Genomic DNA, 16078 nt, shown 5'->3' on the forward strand with positions numbered 1-16078 from the left:
GCAAAGTAAAACTCCTGACAATCTAAACCAGACAGTAATAATAATTGACTTTTTGACAAATGTTTAAAGATTGCAGTCATGAAGTGACCAGGAAACACCCATTTGAAACCAGATTCCAACAATTTAAGCTGTGTAGGGTGTCTTATCGTAGAGTGTAATGTATTTTTATATGCTCTTTTTTGATAACAGCAGTTCTTTTTTGGTTTAGTGTAAAGCCATTTAATTAAAATAAAAAAGTTAATTTGAAGGGCTTACTGAGGATCACGCTGTATTTTGGGAGGGCAAGACGTGACACACACCTTTTAGCTACAGCTAAAGATTCATGAGAAATAAAGCTACTCGCTATTTCCAGCTGAGATGGATTTCTTTCTTGATTCTCTGTTTTTCTGATTTACCCTGCTCAGACACTTGACCAATCCATCTGTTCAGTACCCTTCCCTCCCTCAGCCAAAAGTGTCACAGTGCCAAGTCTCTAAAGAAGAACCGAACAGCCTGAAAAGAAAAAAAAAAAATTCTCAGATCATCAGTCTCAAATCTGCACTCGTCTCTTTTAAGTGAATATAAAACTGAAGGTAATTTGAGATTCTTCTTTGGTCTAGGTCACAGTTAAAGCAGCTAAGCGGTAACACTGGAAAAAGCAGTAGAATAGCCTAGGAGAGGTAGGATTACATTTTCAGGCTCCCGGAGTTTTACTTTTGATTTAGGTGGGGTGAGGATCAGATAACAAGTGAACCAATACAAATTCATGAGAAAACATCACAGTAATTCAATTTGCTGTTTACATCAAATCCACATGGAATGTTTTAGGGTTTTTTTTGTTTTGTTTTGTTTTTTTAAGGAGGAAAACTACCAAGCTTCACAATATAGTTTTCTTCCTCTTCAGATTTAATCAAAGCATTAGCCAAGCCTACATACCTCTGTATTTGCGGAAGTTTGGGTGGTATGTTTTTTCATGGCAGTGATCTCGTCTGCTGGGACTGGTCTTTGTGTATGTCAAGAACTGAGTAGAAGAGTTTGGCTTATGTCTGACTTTGCATGTTATACAAATAAATTATACTTTTGAAATTTCACATTATACTATATCTCAGTACTATGTCACCCAGCCACCTTCCTGCTGAGGGGACTGTTTCACAGTGGAAAGGAGGCAACTTGACAGTCCACCATAGGAAATTAATTGAACAGCACTCAGTGCAAGATCTTCTAGAAGAGACAAGTAGTTTTATATTACAAAATCTCTAAACAAGTCGATTTTACTCATTTAGTTTCACACCTGTGTACTCAAAGCATCAGGATGTATGTATTCATGTGGTCTGGCCAGGATTGCTCATGTCATAGAATCATTTTGGTTGGAAGAGACCTTTAAGAACATCAAGTCCAATCATTAACCTAGCACTGCATGTCCCTCAGCACCACATCTACATGATTTTTAAATAGCTCCAGGGATGGTGACTCAACCACTTCCCTGGGCAGCCTGTTCCAATGCTTGAGATCCCTTTCGGTCAAGAATTTTTTCCTAATATCCAATCTAAACCTTCCCTGGCACAACTTGAGGCTGTTTCCTCTTGTCCTATTGCTTGTTACTTGGGAGAAGAGACCAATCCCTACCTCTACAACCTCCTTTCAGGTAGTTGCAGAGAGCGAGGCTCTCCAGGCTAAACATCCCCAGCTCCCTCAGCCGCTCCTCATAAGACTTGTTCTCCAGACCCCTCACCAGCTTTGTTGCCCTTCTCTGGACCCGCTCCGGTACCTTGTAGTGAGGGGTCCAAATCTGAATATAGTATTCAAGGTGTGACACTGAAGGCAAAAGGGCCCTCCCTGTCAAGTCCTCAGCACTTTTTCTGGGCTCCTGGTGATGAGTGCTGATAAACTTTATTTTATACAGGTCTTTTATGCTTTTAGGATCCAACAGCTATGCTGTCATGGTTATTTTGCCTCAGGGTTTTGCTTGCTTCAGCCTCCATAGATTTTAGGCAAGTCTGCCCTTCGTTTGTCTGTGTGTCCTCATGTTGAATTTCTTCAGACTGTAATATGGCTTCTTTCTGTGCCCATGAAATAGAGAGTGGCATATGTGATGTGCTGTGATAGCAAATTGCTGTTGTTGCTCTTCTGCTGTTGTCAAGGTGCAAGGTCCTGGTCCAAGGGTTGGCTGTGCTGCGGCCTTACCAGAGCTCAGGCCTGCTCATCTTGACGTAAACAAGACATTTTTAATTTTCCTGCAGTCAGTTTTGTCCTTCATTATCCGTGTGCACCACAGTTTTCATCTTTGTTTTGCTGCTGCTTCCAGTAGCGCATACGTTTCCATTCATACTTCGTTCATACCAGCCTTCTTATTTCTGTTACAAGACTCTGTACACGTGCACTGCAAAAGTCAAAGTTATGATCGAGCCTAGTTCCTGACAACATTGTTATGTGAAATACTTCAGAACAAATATCTAAATCCAAAATAAAATACGAATATTTTTGCAACAAGAAGAAATGAATCTTTACAACAGTGGTAACTTTTGGTTAATTATTTCACAGCCTTTGTATTTTAAAGCACTGAGACATCTGATAGTGAATTCAATCGGCTATTGAAGTAGAAGAAATCTAGTTCAGGTTCTCTAGTGACTGTCAATATTAATCCTTTAACAGCACTTTGAAAATGCACAAAAAATTAGGCAGGGTGTGGTTGGAAGATGTTTTCAACTTAATGTTTCAGTAGGATGGACTTCTAAGACTTCAGTTTGAAGAGCAAGTAGTCCTCGCTACAGAGTATGACGCAACCAAGCTGATGAAAAGTTAAAAAACCAGACCATTTCTTTTTTGTAGTAATCGTTTATGTTAGCATACCACAAAGGCTATCAATTTGATTCCCTTCTTGCATAAGGGAAGCCCTTTACGTAACTAATGTCTGACTTTGGACAGAGAATCTGATTTTGCTTCTCTGCTTAAGAGCAACAACTCCTAGGGCCACCAACCACAAGACCTTCCTAATTCAGCATCGCTCTGCTCCTAAACCTTGCTATTCCCGAGGCCTGTGAAGTCCACACATGTAACAGTGCAGTTGGGTGGGGAAAGAAAACACAGGCAAATTATGAACCATCTCCAGCCCATTCTCTTCACTTCTCCTGGGACAGAAAGGCCATGGAGGTGAACACCAATCCTGTTCTGCAGAGGGAAGGAGCAAGCGGAGGAGTGTTAGAAGCACTGATACAAAGCAGGGCTGCTCTGCAGACACTGTAGCACTGTGGTTGTGCCAGGGAATAGTAACATTGAAAGTTTTTGTGGAGTTGTATATCCTTAAGCAGAATATGAATGAAGCAAGGGTCTGCTGCTGGTACTAGGGTGGGTGCTAAATGCTGCTGTTTCCCCTACCCCCATGCCTAATTTGGATATGTACTGAGCTCGGGCAAGGACTGGTTTGGAAACAGAAAATGGCTATGAAAAACACTCCCAAGAAAGTAAATGCTTTCTGTGGATAAAGTAAAAACAATGGCTGCCTGCAGGGGAAAAAAAAAAAAAAAAAGAAGAAATTTAAATAGGGTCATTCATGTGGAAAGCAGAGATGCTGACAGTTTCTATTAAGTTGTTTAGGAGATCTCTTCCTGTAAGAAACGTCCTGTCTCCGACTTGCTGGTCCAATTCAGGACAGAGAGAGAAAGTTATCTGTAATTTAATGATACCTCTTCTGGGAAGGTATTTGCATTGTAGCACTGGCTAGGGCTGAGTACACCTTGGACAGATTTCTATCCTGTGCAGCTGTAGCACATCAGGCTACAGGCAGCGTAAGTAGTAACATCTGCTGCAGAGTGGCTGTGGTGCTGGCTGGAGGGTTTCTCATCTTGGCCACCTTCTTCCACAGAACACATACATAGCAATTATGGTGGAAAACTCTATCCCCCTCGGTCCAATCTGGTTGAATTTAACCAGCAGGTTAAAATTGTAGTGGAAGAGGTGGTAGGATGGATGTATGACCTCATTGCAGCCGTTTAGTTGCTTTATGAAATGAAGTTAAAGATAGCTTGGGGGAGAGCAGGAAGAGGAGGCATCCAGGTCATAAGAGCTGTCAGGAGGGAAGGTGAGAAGGCATCCTTTCATGAAAGCCCTGGCACAAAGACGAGTTTATAGCAGTGACCATTATGCTTTAAATCTGTTTGGGATACATGGAAATGAACAAGCTTACGGCGTTTGGAGTGAGGAGGAAGGAGATGATTTCCACATTGTACTGGTGCACTATAAATGGTTCTGGCTGGTGGAGCGGCTGCATGACGCACAAAGCGAAGGAGAGAACACTTTTGTTGCTATCATTTTGGTTTTGCTCCTTGTTAAGAATGGGTGGCAGCAACCACTTCTGATGGTTTCTAAGGCTTTTTCATTTCCAGGCCCGTATGAACAAAGAAAATAGTCAAATAGGATTTTGGAAGCTCTAAAAACCTAAAAAGCAACCACTTGTTCCTTTAGGAAAGTTTCCAAAACAATGGCTGGCAGTAAGAACAAATGGTCCAAATATATTTCCAGAAAAATTTCTTAGCTGTAGAAGTAAGCATGGATTTTACTGATCATATGGTTTGAATTCAAAATGATGCTCAAACTTTTATAGCTCCCACTGGATTCTTGAGGGTTTTCCCTATTTGAGGTTCTGAAGAGCGTCGGGTTGCCAAAATGCTAGTACTGTATATTTGGGACAGTTAAAGAGCTGTGGACACTTTTCTCCAGCCTGTTGCATAAAGATATAATCTCTAGAATGATTTGAAAAATTAACATTGTTGTCACAAACAACTGAATATAAATTATTTATAAATGGAGAAAACTAAGCTAAGACTGTCACACAAAATATGTTGTAAATTGGGAGAAGTATTGGAAACAGCGTTTTCTGGCAACCACACATTCGGTGGGATGGTTCTTTTTAATACATTGTCCAGCGTTTGCCTCCCATACTTGATGACAAATCTGATGTTGCATGCTTGCCACCACTCTTGTCCATATATTCTGTCCATAACAGAAAAAGGAAAGATGGCTTTGAATTCCTGTCCAGTTGGATCCTAATTCAGACTGCCTGTATGATTTGGAGCAGGAGACTAAGATCCAAGCATACAAAAAGACATAGGTGACAAAACAGGATTTACGAGGGGGAACGGTGATCTGGATTATCACTTTCTAGGGACGATTTATGCATGTTTAATCAGCTACCACAGTGACAGATCCCAAACAGGCGGAAGAGAGGAATTCACAGCTACAAAACACTTGTCTGCAAGAATCCAGCGGTCCTAGCCAGGCTACTCAAGCCAGGCAATTGCTATCGTAGAAGCGTTTTCCAGAGCAAGAAAATAGTTAAGAATTCACTAGGGCATTTATTGCACACCAAGGAGGAATGTCTCCCAGATTTTTGTTTATTTTCTTAGTTTTGGTAGTCTAGGACTAGATCCGTCATTTCTTCAAGTGTTCTGGTTAAGATAGTTGATGCCCACTGGATAGGTTCTCTCTTCCGTTTATTTGTACCACCTTTCAGTATGAGCATGCATGTTAGTTATGTGTTTCTCCATTTCCCCAATTATCCCTTATCTGTCCCTGGGTCAAGAGTAGCAGTAGCTGGAGAAATGTCTCTGTTTTGGGCAAGCATGATATGTTGTATGTGACTCATGTTTGCAGAATTGTAACTGCATACAGTGTCTGCTTGCTCTCACGATTGTCTTGGTGACATGTTCAAATTAAAAGGATTTTAGGTTACGTTTTAAATGCATATGCCTTAAAGTTTCAAATAGGAAGGTGAAATTCTCCTAAGGTATATGATAATCAAGTTTATATACTTAGGTAAACCGTACACAGGTTAACACCCTTATTTCAGTCCACTGCTTTTAAAATATGGAGAAATATCTCTTACAGTGTTTTCTATTGTGACAGTTCCTTGTGACTTTGCCTCCTAATCTTGTCCTGCCTGGAGCTGCTGGCACCTAACTGTGGTCCTTTTGCTTTTAACATGCCCCCTGTAACAGTCAACCACAACCATTCAACGGTGGTTTGGAATATGATGATTTCCTTTGTAGCAAATCTCAGTTACTGGCTTCTGGACCTACCCGATCAGTCACTCTGTGCCATCTGAGGAAACTCAATAAAGTCCATCTGCACCATATATGTATAAAGTATTGAAAATAGATGTTGAGCTCGTCGTGTTTTAGGATAGCTGTAGGCTTTGTTTTCTCTTTGCATAATGTCTGACAGATAATATGAATTACGGCACTGTAGTGGCCTGTAGTTGCTAGAATTTGAGTGGTTTTGAAGGCACAAAAGGATTTGATGACTGTACGTGGGCAAGCAATAAAGTGCTTGGTTCCCTTCTCATCCAGCGGTCATTTGTCTACCATACCCACCTATGAAGAGGTGCAGTTCCAAACTGAAAATTTGTGATGACAATAGGGCATGAGGTGCAAACAGAGAGGACGTGTTCTGGTTTTGTGAGGGTTGATTCAAACAGGTCCCCTTATGGTGGAGAAACCACAACCTAATAGTGCAATAGGGGTGGAAGGTTGTTGTAAACTGGTACAGGAAGGAAAGTGGAACTGAACTGCTGGCAGTCGACATAATTTTAGGTTTTGGCTCAGCTTTCTGTTGTAAGGGATTGTGATAGTAAGATGTGGAAGTCATAGAAGAATTTGTTTTGGTATGGTCACTGCTTCCAGAACCATGGGGCACACTTGTAGCCAATTGATTACTGCAGTATTTTCTGGAATGCCGGAGATTAACTATTTTGTGTTATCTCATCTATATATCTCATCTGTTAGTGGTTTTGAGAACAGAAATATTCCAAGCAGAGAAACATGGTGTCATCTTCTTGTCTATCACGGGTAAGCAGTAACTGGATTTGATTAGATATTTTGAAGACATAGACCTCAAACTTCACAGATCTTATGAAGTACTACTGGTCATGGGCAGCGCTGAAGTCTCAGGTTTTACCTGGGTGTCATGCATAACACTTGCTACAAATAAAAGTGCTGCTTAGAAATTTTTCTGCTATAATACCAAAGTCTCAGAGGCCCAGAATTAGACTGCCTGCATTTTTTTCCATTTTAATTAAACAGACGTAATATCTTGCTCAGAGAATTAGTATGGACAGCGTGCCCAGTATAGCATGAGTGTTTTCTACAGGGACACTGATTTAATATAATTCACAGGGAGTTTTGATCCGTGTCTATAAAGGCAATGGGTAAGAAAACAGAGAAAAAATCAAATGCAGATGAGAAAATGGAATGTTATATATGGTAAAATAAAGAAACAGACATTGGCCTAATGACATCCAAGAAACACTTCTAACCAAGCTCCAGGATTCCAGAGTGTTAATCTCATTAGTTTCATATTATTATTCAACTGTCAGCTCCTGGACCCTTATGGAATCACAGAAATTCATGTCAGATACTGAATCAGATTAGGAATTTAAATTAATTATTGAAAAATAACTCCAGTTTCTTATTTGAACTCAGATTTGCTGTACTGAATTACTGACTCGCCAGATTCGTTTTTGAACTGTCACTATGCTGCTGAAGAAATCCAGGTTTTTCCATAAAACCTGAAGATGTATTTATTTTCAGCAGGAATTACCATTCCTGCCAGTGGAATCCCAGTAGTTTTGGCTAATTGTAATATAGCTGTAAATATGTGATTTCCATGGAAATTAACTTAGTCAGAGGAATTTTTGTCTTTTTTTATATATTGGTGGCTTTGCTTAACACAGTTGCCAAACACATGTATGGTTTAAAGAAAAACTTGATTAACATTAGAGTAGATTATTTATACTAAACTGCTCAGTATACGTATGTATTACTTTTCTGGATGAAGCAGGAACTCCCTGACTGTCTCTCTTGGATTTGTGCTGTTAGCAGATAAGGAAGAAACTCCTTTAGCTCAAGCAGCTCCTTCGTGCTGTTGAGTCTTGCCCGGTTAGACCCCAGTGGTAATAATTTCATAGCAACACCTTAATGCAGTATTTCTTTTAAGTTTTAATCAAATGGTTCCCTAGTCTGCAAATTGCCATTAGGTTTATTTATGTTTAAAATACCTTTTTTTTTTAACGAATGTTTTGTAATACTATTCCAGGGTGGGATAATGTTTATGTGCCATTTCCAGATCCAAACTTATACAGACAATTTTAGTACTAGCCCTATATTTTAAACTTTTCGTGTGCTACTTTTTCTTTTCCCATATGAGATTGACAGTATTCAATAAGTTACCTGGTGTTTTGGGTTGGGTTTTTTTTTTTTTTTTTTCCCCTGTTGCAAATGAATTCAGTCTTTACATAGTTTTTGCCTATAAATGTCTTTGGTGGTTTTTGGGTTTATTTTGGTTTTTTGTGCGTTTTTTTTTTCCTTTTGAAAAAAAGTGTTTGTATATTTGAAAATGACATAAGCAAGGAATCCAGAGACGGTACTATTATGAAATGCATCTAAGGACTGGAGGATGCACAGTAGTAATATTACATTAATGTAACTTATTATTAACTTCACTAGACTTCAAAAGTTACTGACCCATGCTGTTGAACTGACTTAGTCATATCAGCATCTGATGCAACTGTATGCTATATTTTCAAAATACTTATACAGACATTTCAAAGTACTACAGGAAATGTCAATTTGAATTGTTTCATTAGCTACGAGGATGAGAAAACATTGAAATGGATTATAACATTGATTCTTAGCATACTGTTTAAGAAACATCTAGTATTGATATGAGAAAATCAGTTTTGACATTCCAGTGAAACAGTAGATGTAAGAAATGTAGATAAACTCATTTCTGCGTATACCCAGTTTTAGTGTATGTTAGCCAAGTGTAACTCAATTCAAATTTGCAGCTATCACTTTCCTTCCTTAACGTGTTGTCACGTGTTTATCATTTGTCTAGATTAACTGTGTTTCTGATAAATACCTCTTTTATAATAAGAATGATCAAGCACTGCATTGTGAATGATGTCATGCTGCTGACCTGCATAATGTCAATAAAATAAAATCCATGTTCTGAATAAGTTACCTTCTTACTACCTTTCTTAGGGGGCCAGGTATTTTTTTTTGCTCGCTAGCTGATTGCTGAGCCAAGACTTCTGTTGAGATGTCTGCAGAGAGATGAAGGCCATTTCCCCTGATCTTTTATCCTTAATTTAGAACTGAGTAAAGAGTATTGGTAGTCTAATTATGCCTTCTAGATAATTTACAGGCATGTAAAGATACAGAATATAACAGAAACGTATTAGTAGAAGTATAAATCATATTATACTTGTATTCAAAATCTGACTGCAAGTGTTAATAGCTTTTTAATATACAATTATGTATTATTTTTAATGTAATGCACAATTTTTTGCCTTTCTAGGTATGGCATGAACTGCCTCATTCAATTTGAGGATTTCGCTAATGCTAATGCATTCCGCCTCCTGCATAAGTACCGTAACAAGTACTGCACTTTCAATGACGACATTCAAGGTAACAGACTCTTTCTCTTCTCTTCACTCTTGTGATGCTTACAAGCCAGCAAAATGAGTCTTAATTGTTGCATCAGAGAGAAAAAAAAAAAAATATCAGCTTTCCTGTGATATTTGAAGACGTTCGGTACAGGTCATCTTTTGCCTTGGGTTTCCTCAGCATGGGTTTCTGGTGAGCTGTCTTTGCTCTTAACCTTTCCCCTCTCACTTATGCCTCATGCTTTATTTAGATGTTCACTTTTCAGGGTTTTTTTTTTTTTTTAATAGTTTAGTGTGTGAATGGCCTTCCCATATAAATTATTAACTTCAGATCTTTGGGCAAATGTCAAAGAACAAGCCTGCACTGTACTTCCCTCAGGGTTTTTGTCACTGCAGCAACTACTGCTCCACTGTTCCTCCATGTGACAGAGCTTGCGTGGTAAATGTCAAACTGTATTTCAGTTCTTAAACTGGCAACTGAGTTAAATATCCTTCTAATTTCTCTTGCAGTCTCAGGGCTGCATTCAATTTTAGAGGAAAATTATCCCCCTGACTCTGCTTTCCCATCTGAATCATTTGTAGCAGCTGGCAAAAGGAAAAAATCTAGGATGGGAAACGTCAGCAAGGGGAATTCCCCCAGTGCTCAATCTACAGGGGCATCTTGTCCCTTCCCTCCTGAGAAGAAAGACGAGCAGGGCTGAAGCGGTGGATGCTGCTGCTTGGGTTGCCTTATTTCCTGTCAGGAAAAGAGCACTGGAAAATAACTTTCTCTGAGGCAGTAAGTCCACTGGCTGCCATCCTTGCGAGGAGACTGAAGTCAGATGAATTGCTGGAGACAACAGGTACCCAAGGAGGGCCCTGGTCACCCAGCTGCCTCTTACCCCTCACATTTCCTTGGGTGGGTGGAGGTTCTCAGCAGTGACAGGATCAAAAATGAGACTTGATCTGTCTTCATTTCTAACAGTTTGCAGTGACACTCAAGGCCAAGCATTAGGAGGTTGAGTTTTCCAGAAGTCATTCTTGAGACCTAGGTCTTATTTCAGGGACTCAACACATGGCGATGAATTTATCCCTGATGCTAGGGCTTTGGCTAGCCACGTGAACTATGTTTCTGTTACAAGCCTGGCTGAGTTTTACTCCTACAGCTGAAACCGATTATGGAGGACAAATTCCCAGATGCGAAATAAACTAATTATAAAATGTCATTTCCCTTTGTAAGAAGCATGGTGCTTCTTACCCTTCAGGGTCTGAGTGTAGCCATGGCTACGACAGTCCAATACAGCAGACCAAACAGCATCTAGAAGTTTCCCTAGTTTTTCAGAGATCCACCTCCCACAGGAAATTCTCTTTCCTTGCAGGATGAAGGTCCTTACCCAGAATCAGAAAGAGACTCAACTAGAAGGTAGTTTCAAAGAAATGGCAGGGAAGCTTTTCAGCAAAAGTGTACCAAATATGGGTAAAGTAAGCTGAGAAAGTCTTCTGGGTCTCTAGAAGTATTTTATAACTACTGCATTCTCTCTTGTGCACCTTGGAAGGAGGTATCTTCATGCTCATAACTGTTGGAAGGTGTCTGTTTGGCTTTTGGCTGAGCTTCTGTAGCAGCTATTGGTCTTTCTTAGAAGTGCAGCCACGTGCAGTCTTTTAATTTTTTCAGTTTCTGCAGTCTAATTTGTGTTTGTGGGTCTTTTGATATTTTCATAAATGATGTCTGGGACTTTTGGGTGATCTCCATCCTTAATATTTTTATAGCTTCCAAAAGGTAAAAGCGTATGCATTTAGTCTGCTCTGATTTCTGCCATTTGTCATCATATCCCCATGAATACCTTTAGTATTTTTTTTGTAGGATGTCATCTTCCCCTATAATGTGGCAGGGGAAAGGCAACAGCCCAAATACAGATCCTGTGATCTTTTCTCCCTCTTCTTATTCCAGCTTTATAAACCCTAAAGATATTTCGCCTGACAACTTTGATAAGGATAGATGGTGCTAACTTCTTTAGCAATCCTTAGAGATTTTCAGTTTCTAAATAGCATGATTTTTTCCAGGCTACTTGAAAGAGTGTCCTTCTCTGTATGCAAGTTGTATTTTCTACCAAAGCAAACAAACAAACACTGCATCTGATTTGCCATCATCTTCTGAAGACAGTGCTTACATGATATTTTAAACATAGTTTCTCCTAGTCCAAATATTTGTCAAGCCAAAGCTACTTCAATGATAAAAAGAAATGTTTAATATGTTTCATGAAAGGGCGTGAGGCTTTTTTCAGCGCCATGGGATATCCAGACAAAGGATTCCTATATATCTTAGCGATGCAATGAGGACCTTTAAGTACTTCAAATCTAAAAAACCTAATATATGATCCTGACTCCTGTCAGACACTATAAAAGATAGAAAATATGGCAAGCTGAATACCCATTTGCAAGTAGTAACTTGGACAAATGCAGTTGCCTTCTGTTAGCTCGCAGCTATTTCCAGCGTGCCCCTATACTGACACCATTGCATAACATTTGGAAAAAAGTGTCTGCCAAAACACTGATCTTATAAAACCACTGAAGATTGGCCATTTAGGGTCCCCTACAGATATATTTAAGAATTTCTGGAAATAGTTTTGTCTCCATCCCTGCTACAGTGTGGTCACATCTTGATTTTGAAAAGAGCTTTGTAACTTTTTCTACGTGCCCTCTCTGTACTTAAGGAATTGGGAGCAAGGGTGAACAGGATTCTGACCAACTGTTATAAATCTGTTTTAGAATAATAAAATTGCTCTTCTTTTGTTGTTCTAGAAAGCATCTTGGTTTTTGGATGGATGGTGATTTTTTTTTTCCTTTGTAATTATGATAATTTCTTCATATTGATATTTTCAAAATTTTTTTTTTACAAACACAATAGCAATAATGTTGCTTTAGGGAGAAAATATTTTTTCCTTGGATTCTTGTTTGGTTTTATTCTGACCACAAATCAGCTTGCTTCTTTTTTTTTTTCCTCTCTCTCAAACATATAGAATATGATTTTTGGAAATTAAAATCAGTGAAAGCCTTGGGTTGAAACCAAATACTTTTATCCAGTTCTCTCTAGCTATTAGAGAGCATTTTCCAAAATTGAGGGGCTTTGATCATGGGTTCCTATATGGGAGAAATGTAAATTAATATTGTAATGTCAAGCTCCACAACATTTAGAAATATCTCAATTAGATCAGGTTGCTAGCTTTGCTCATCTGCAATATTTTTAGGAAGGAGAAGTCATAAGGACAGGGTGGAATTTTCCTTAAGATGTGAGATGTGGTGGTTTTTTTTCTCTCCAACCCCCGCCTGGGAATGGACCAATGCCAGAAGAAGAACTGGGGCTTGTGTTGCCAAACAAAGCTGTTTATCAGGGTGGAAGATGTTCTCTGCTTGATCACCCCTGGAAGGAGGCAGGGTTGGGATTCACAGTTTAGGAGAATGAAAATCCTCTTGGAGAAACTAACCTATTCCCTTGCCTGCTGTGGGGATGTTGAACAAATTTCTTAAGATCGGTTAAAGAAGAAGTCCTAAGTACAAGTCCAGGACTGCGGTGTCTGAAATCCCGCTCATGGGTGGGATCGGCTCAGGCCATACCCACTGCACCTTGTCGAAGCCATCTAGGGCAGAGGAGGGTGGTGCTGTAGCGCTCCCTTTCCACAACCATCTCGGTTTTGGTGTGTCTGTTGAAAGAGTTTTTGCTACTTGAGCACAGTCAATGACTTAAGGCAAGTTTGCACATCTTGGGAGTGGTGCATTTGTTTTTTGTGGGTCTTTCAGCGCTTATCACGTGGTAGCTGGTTGTTGTAGTCGTTGCTGACCTGGACAAATTTGCAATAGTGGCATAAATTTTTCTAGCCTTGCTTGCCTCTATGCAGGTCAATTATTTCAATTATTTCAACGGTTTTGACTTTTTCCCCAACCCTGTACTTCAAAATTGTCACAATCAACAGTGACAAACTTCTGCAGTATAAGCCAATCTACATAAAATGTATTTCTTTATGCAGTATAATACTGTTTGTATTCTAGTGTTATAGCTCTGTTTCACTGTGCCCACAGTTGCAATGCTTTCCCTCACTACGGACACAGAGCCTGCATTTTATGCCAACAAAAATATTTACACGGAGAGATTGCACTGGATTGGAATTAACTTCGGTATCCATCATGACCTTAGATGTCATTAGTTTTTAACAGCTGTGCTGTTTAATTGCATCAAAAATTCATGAAAAGAAACAGACTTAAAATAAAAATGTAGAGCACATATGATTTAAGATTATTATTCCATCTTACATGTGTGGTTTGATTTAAAATATGTGCTAAATGTTCAGCAGGCTGCCATGTGAATAATTAAGAAAATTATACCTGGAAGTTATGTTATGACCAATTTAATGTCAAGTCAGTGCAGGTCTCAGAAATCGAAATTTCTCTGTCATAAGCATTTTCCTTTTTAAGATTTAATTCTTTTTAACATTAACATCAGAAACAATACATTTGGTACCTGGAAATTGCAGTTCTTGAAATCAAATTGTAAAGAAGGTTTGGGGTTGTGATGGGCATGGGGCTTCCAATTCATCCTCTGACCAAGAATTTGAAAAATGTGAAGTCGAATGACATGTAATAGCTTATATGTTGATATCATATGTTGATATCAAATTCTGATATTGTGTTCAAACTGTAGAAAACCTCTTTCATAATATGAAGTGACATTTGCTTCCAAGTGAAACAGACACTGGGATTTTTAAAATAAAATAATAAAAAAAAATCCTATTAAGACGTATACTGTAGGGTTATGTGAAGTATATTTTTTTCTTCAAGTATATTCATCAGGATATCACCTCTGCGTTGCTCAGTGGTAAATTTACATTGAAATCAGTATGCTTTCAAGTAAATCCCCCACTGTAGCTTTTGTGTACTTTTCCATGTGTACAGACAAGTACGTGTATGTACAAGTATTTTTCTGTTTCATTTTTTGCTCATTACGGGTTAAAAAAAAAAATAAATCCATTCTCCCCGCGTTCCAGGGCAACCGGCTCCAGGTGGCCCTGCTTGAGCAGGGGGGTTGCACCAGAAGACCTCCCAGCCTCAGCCACCCTGTGCTTCTGGGACTCTCTATCCCTTTTCAAACATACCAAGCGGTAGCCCTTTTACGAAGGCTCCATTTCTCCTTCACTGGAGCCTTTCCCCCTCTTCGCGCTGCCCGCCTGCTGCAGCTGCAGAGTGAGGCAGAGCGCATACAAAGCTCCGAAAAGCCACTCCATGGCAAGGAGAAGGAGCTCCCACCTCTTCAGAGAAGGTCCTTTTGAACCACCCCCAGCCACAGCGTTTGCCTCGCTAGCAACTGAGATGACACCTTTTAGATAGGATCTTTACTCTCACCTTTTTTTCCCAGTAAGGACAGGAGAGGAGAATGGATTTATTTTTTTCCCTGGCATTCTGTGCAGTGTTATTTGGAAGACTGGCCATGTTAACATGTGATTTCTATTATGCTGTGTATTCAGAAATACGAATTTTACTTTTACCACTTCCTAAACTTTCTGTCCAGAATGAATAGCTCAGATTTTAGGATGTGCTGCAGAAATTCCAACCGTCTTCTTATTTACTGGCTTTTTAAGATGAGGTAGAGAATATGACATAAAGGAACTAGTAATACTTGATTACAAGTTTTATTTTTTGAAACTTTAAATAATGGACAAATGCTTCAGTGCCGTAAGCCATTTCTTGCTAATTTAAATTAAACTACATCAAATAAAAATGAACTTCTCATTCATCATGTTTTGGGCCTGGTTTTGCCCATTTTTTTCTTTAATTGTTGCATCTGCTGAAAGAAGTCTCTGTGCTCCAAAGCATCTATAATGTGCCAACCCCAAAAGGCCGTGGTCTCTAGGATTTCCTTTGACATATTCATACTCAGTCGTACAGTTTACAGTAATAAGAAAGGCTAAAGAATCTTGGACAGAAGCCAAAGACTTCGTAAAGAATAGTGTACTTTGAAATCTCATATCTACCATAATTCCACAAGATACAACTCGCCTTCCTAGAAAACAAAATGTTTTCTGTCACAGCAGCTGATATATTATCCTTTGTTAAACTTGCTTTGGTTATTCTTCTAGAAATTTTGGGAAGATAGAATCAGTTTTCAAAATTATATCCGTGAACAATATCTGTCTTATTCTGCACACAAGGGTTTTAACCCATGCTCTGTGGGAGGTGGAGGTGAAGCCATTTCTCTCCTTCCCATAGCGATGACAGTCGGAAGAGCAGTGAAATTCTGTTTCTGCTTCGTAATGTCCGCGGGAAATGGTTAGGCTTTGGCAGATGGATGTGAATTGCGTTTTGATTCTTTTCAAAAACTCAAGTCAGTATTCAGGGTGAAATTTAAGGTCATGCCGTCAGCCAGAGCAGTTCCGGTTAAACAGATCTGCTATTCAAGCCGACGGTCTCCCCCTTTCAATAGGAAGGAATAAGGGAAGCTGCTGACGAGGAGTGATGACAGCCGCTGCCAGTAGCAGTGATAGTGGGTTCAGTAATCTAATAAACTGCGTTATTATGCTTTTTGGAGTCAAATGGCTAAATAAAACCGATGTGGAGTCCTTTTAAAATACCATTTTTAGAGCAGTTCTGTGCAAATTGTGATTCGTGAGAAATGCGATATTTAAGCCTTTA

The 16078-nt window shown here is 39.3% G+C and overlaps 1 protein-coding gene across 1 annotated transcript in view; it reads left to right on the top strand.

Moving 5' to 3' along the window:
• The window catches only part of ME1 (malic enzyme 1), a 183226-nt gene that overhangs the window by 130825 nt on the left and 36323 nt on the right, over positions 1 to 16078 (top strand). The window contains exon 7 of the mRNA XM_063330091.1: positions 9331 to 9440. Within this exon, the coding sequence (XP_063186161.1) occupies positions 9331 to 9440 (110 nt within the window). The remainder of the gene's footprint in view (positions 1 to 9330; positions 9441 to 16078) is intronic.

The sequence above is a fragment of the Chroicocephalus ridibundus genome, chromosome 3 (assembly GCF_963924245.1).
Source record: "Chroicocephalus ridibundus chromosome 3, bChrRid1.1, whole genome shotgun sequence".
In the NCBI taxonomy this organism is placed as follows: domain Eukaryota; kingdom Metazoa; phylum Chordata; class Aves; order Charadriiformes; family Laridae; genus Chroicocephalus; species Chroicocephalus ridibundus.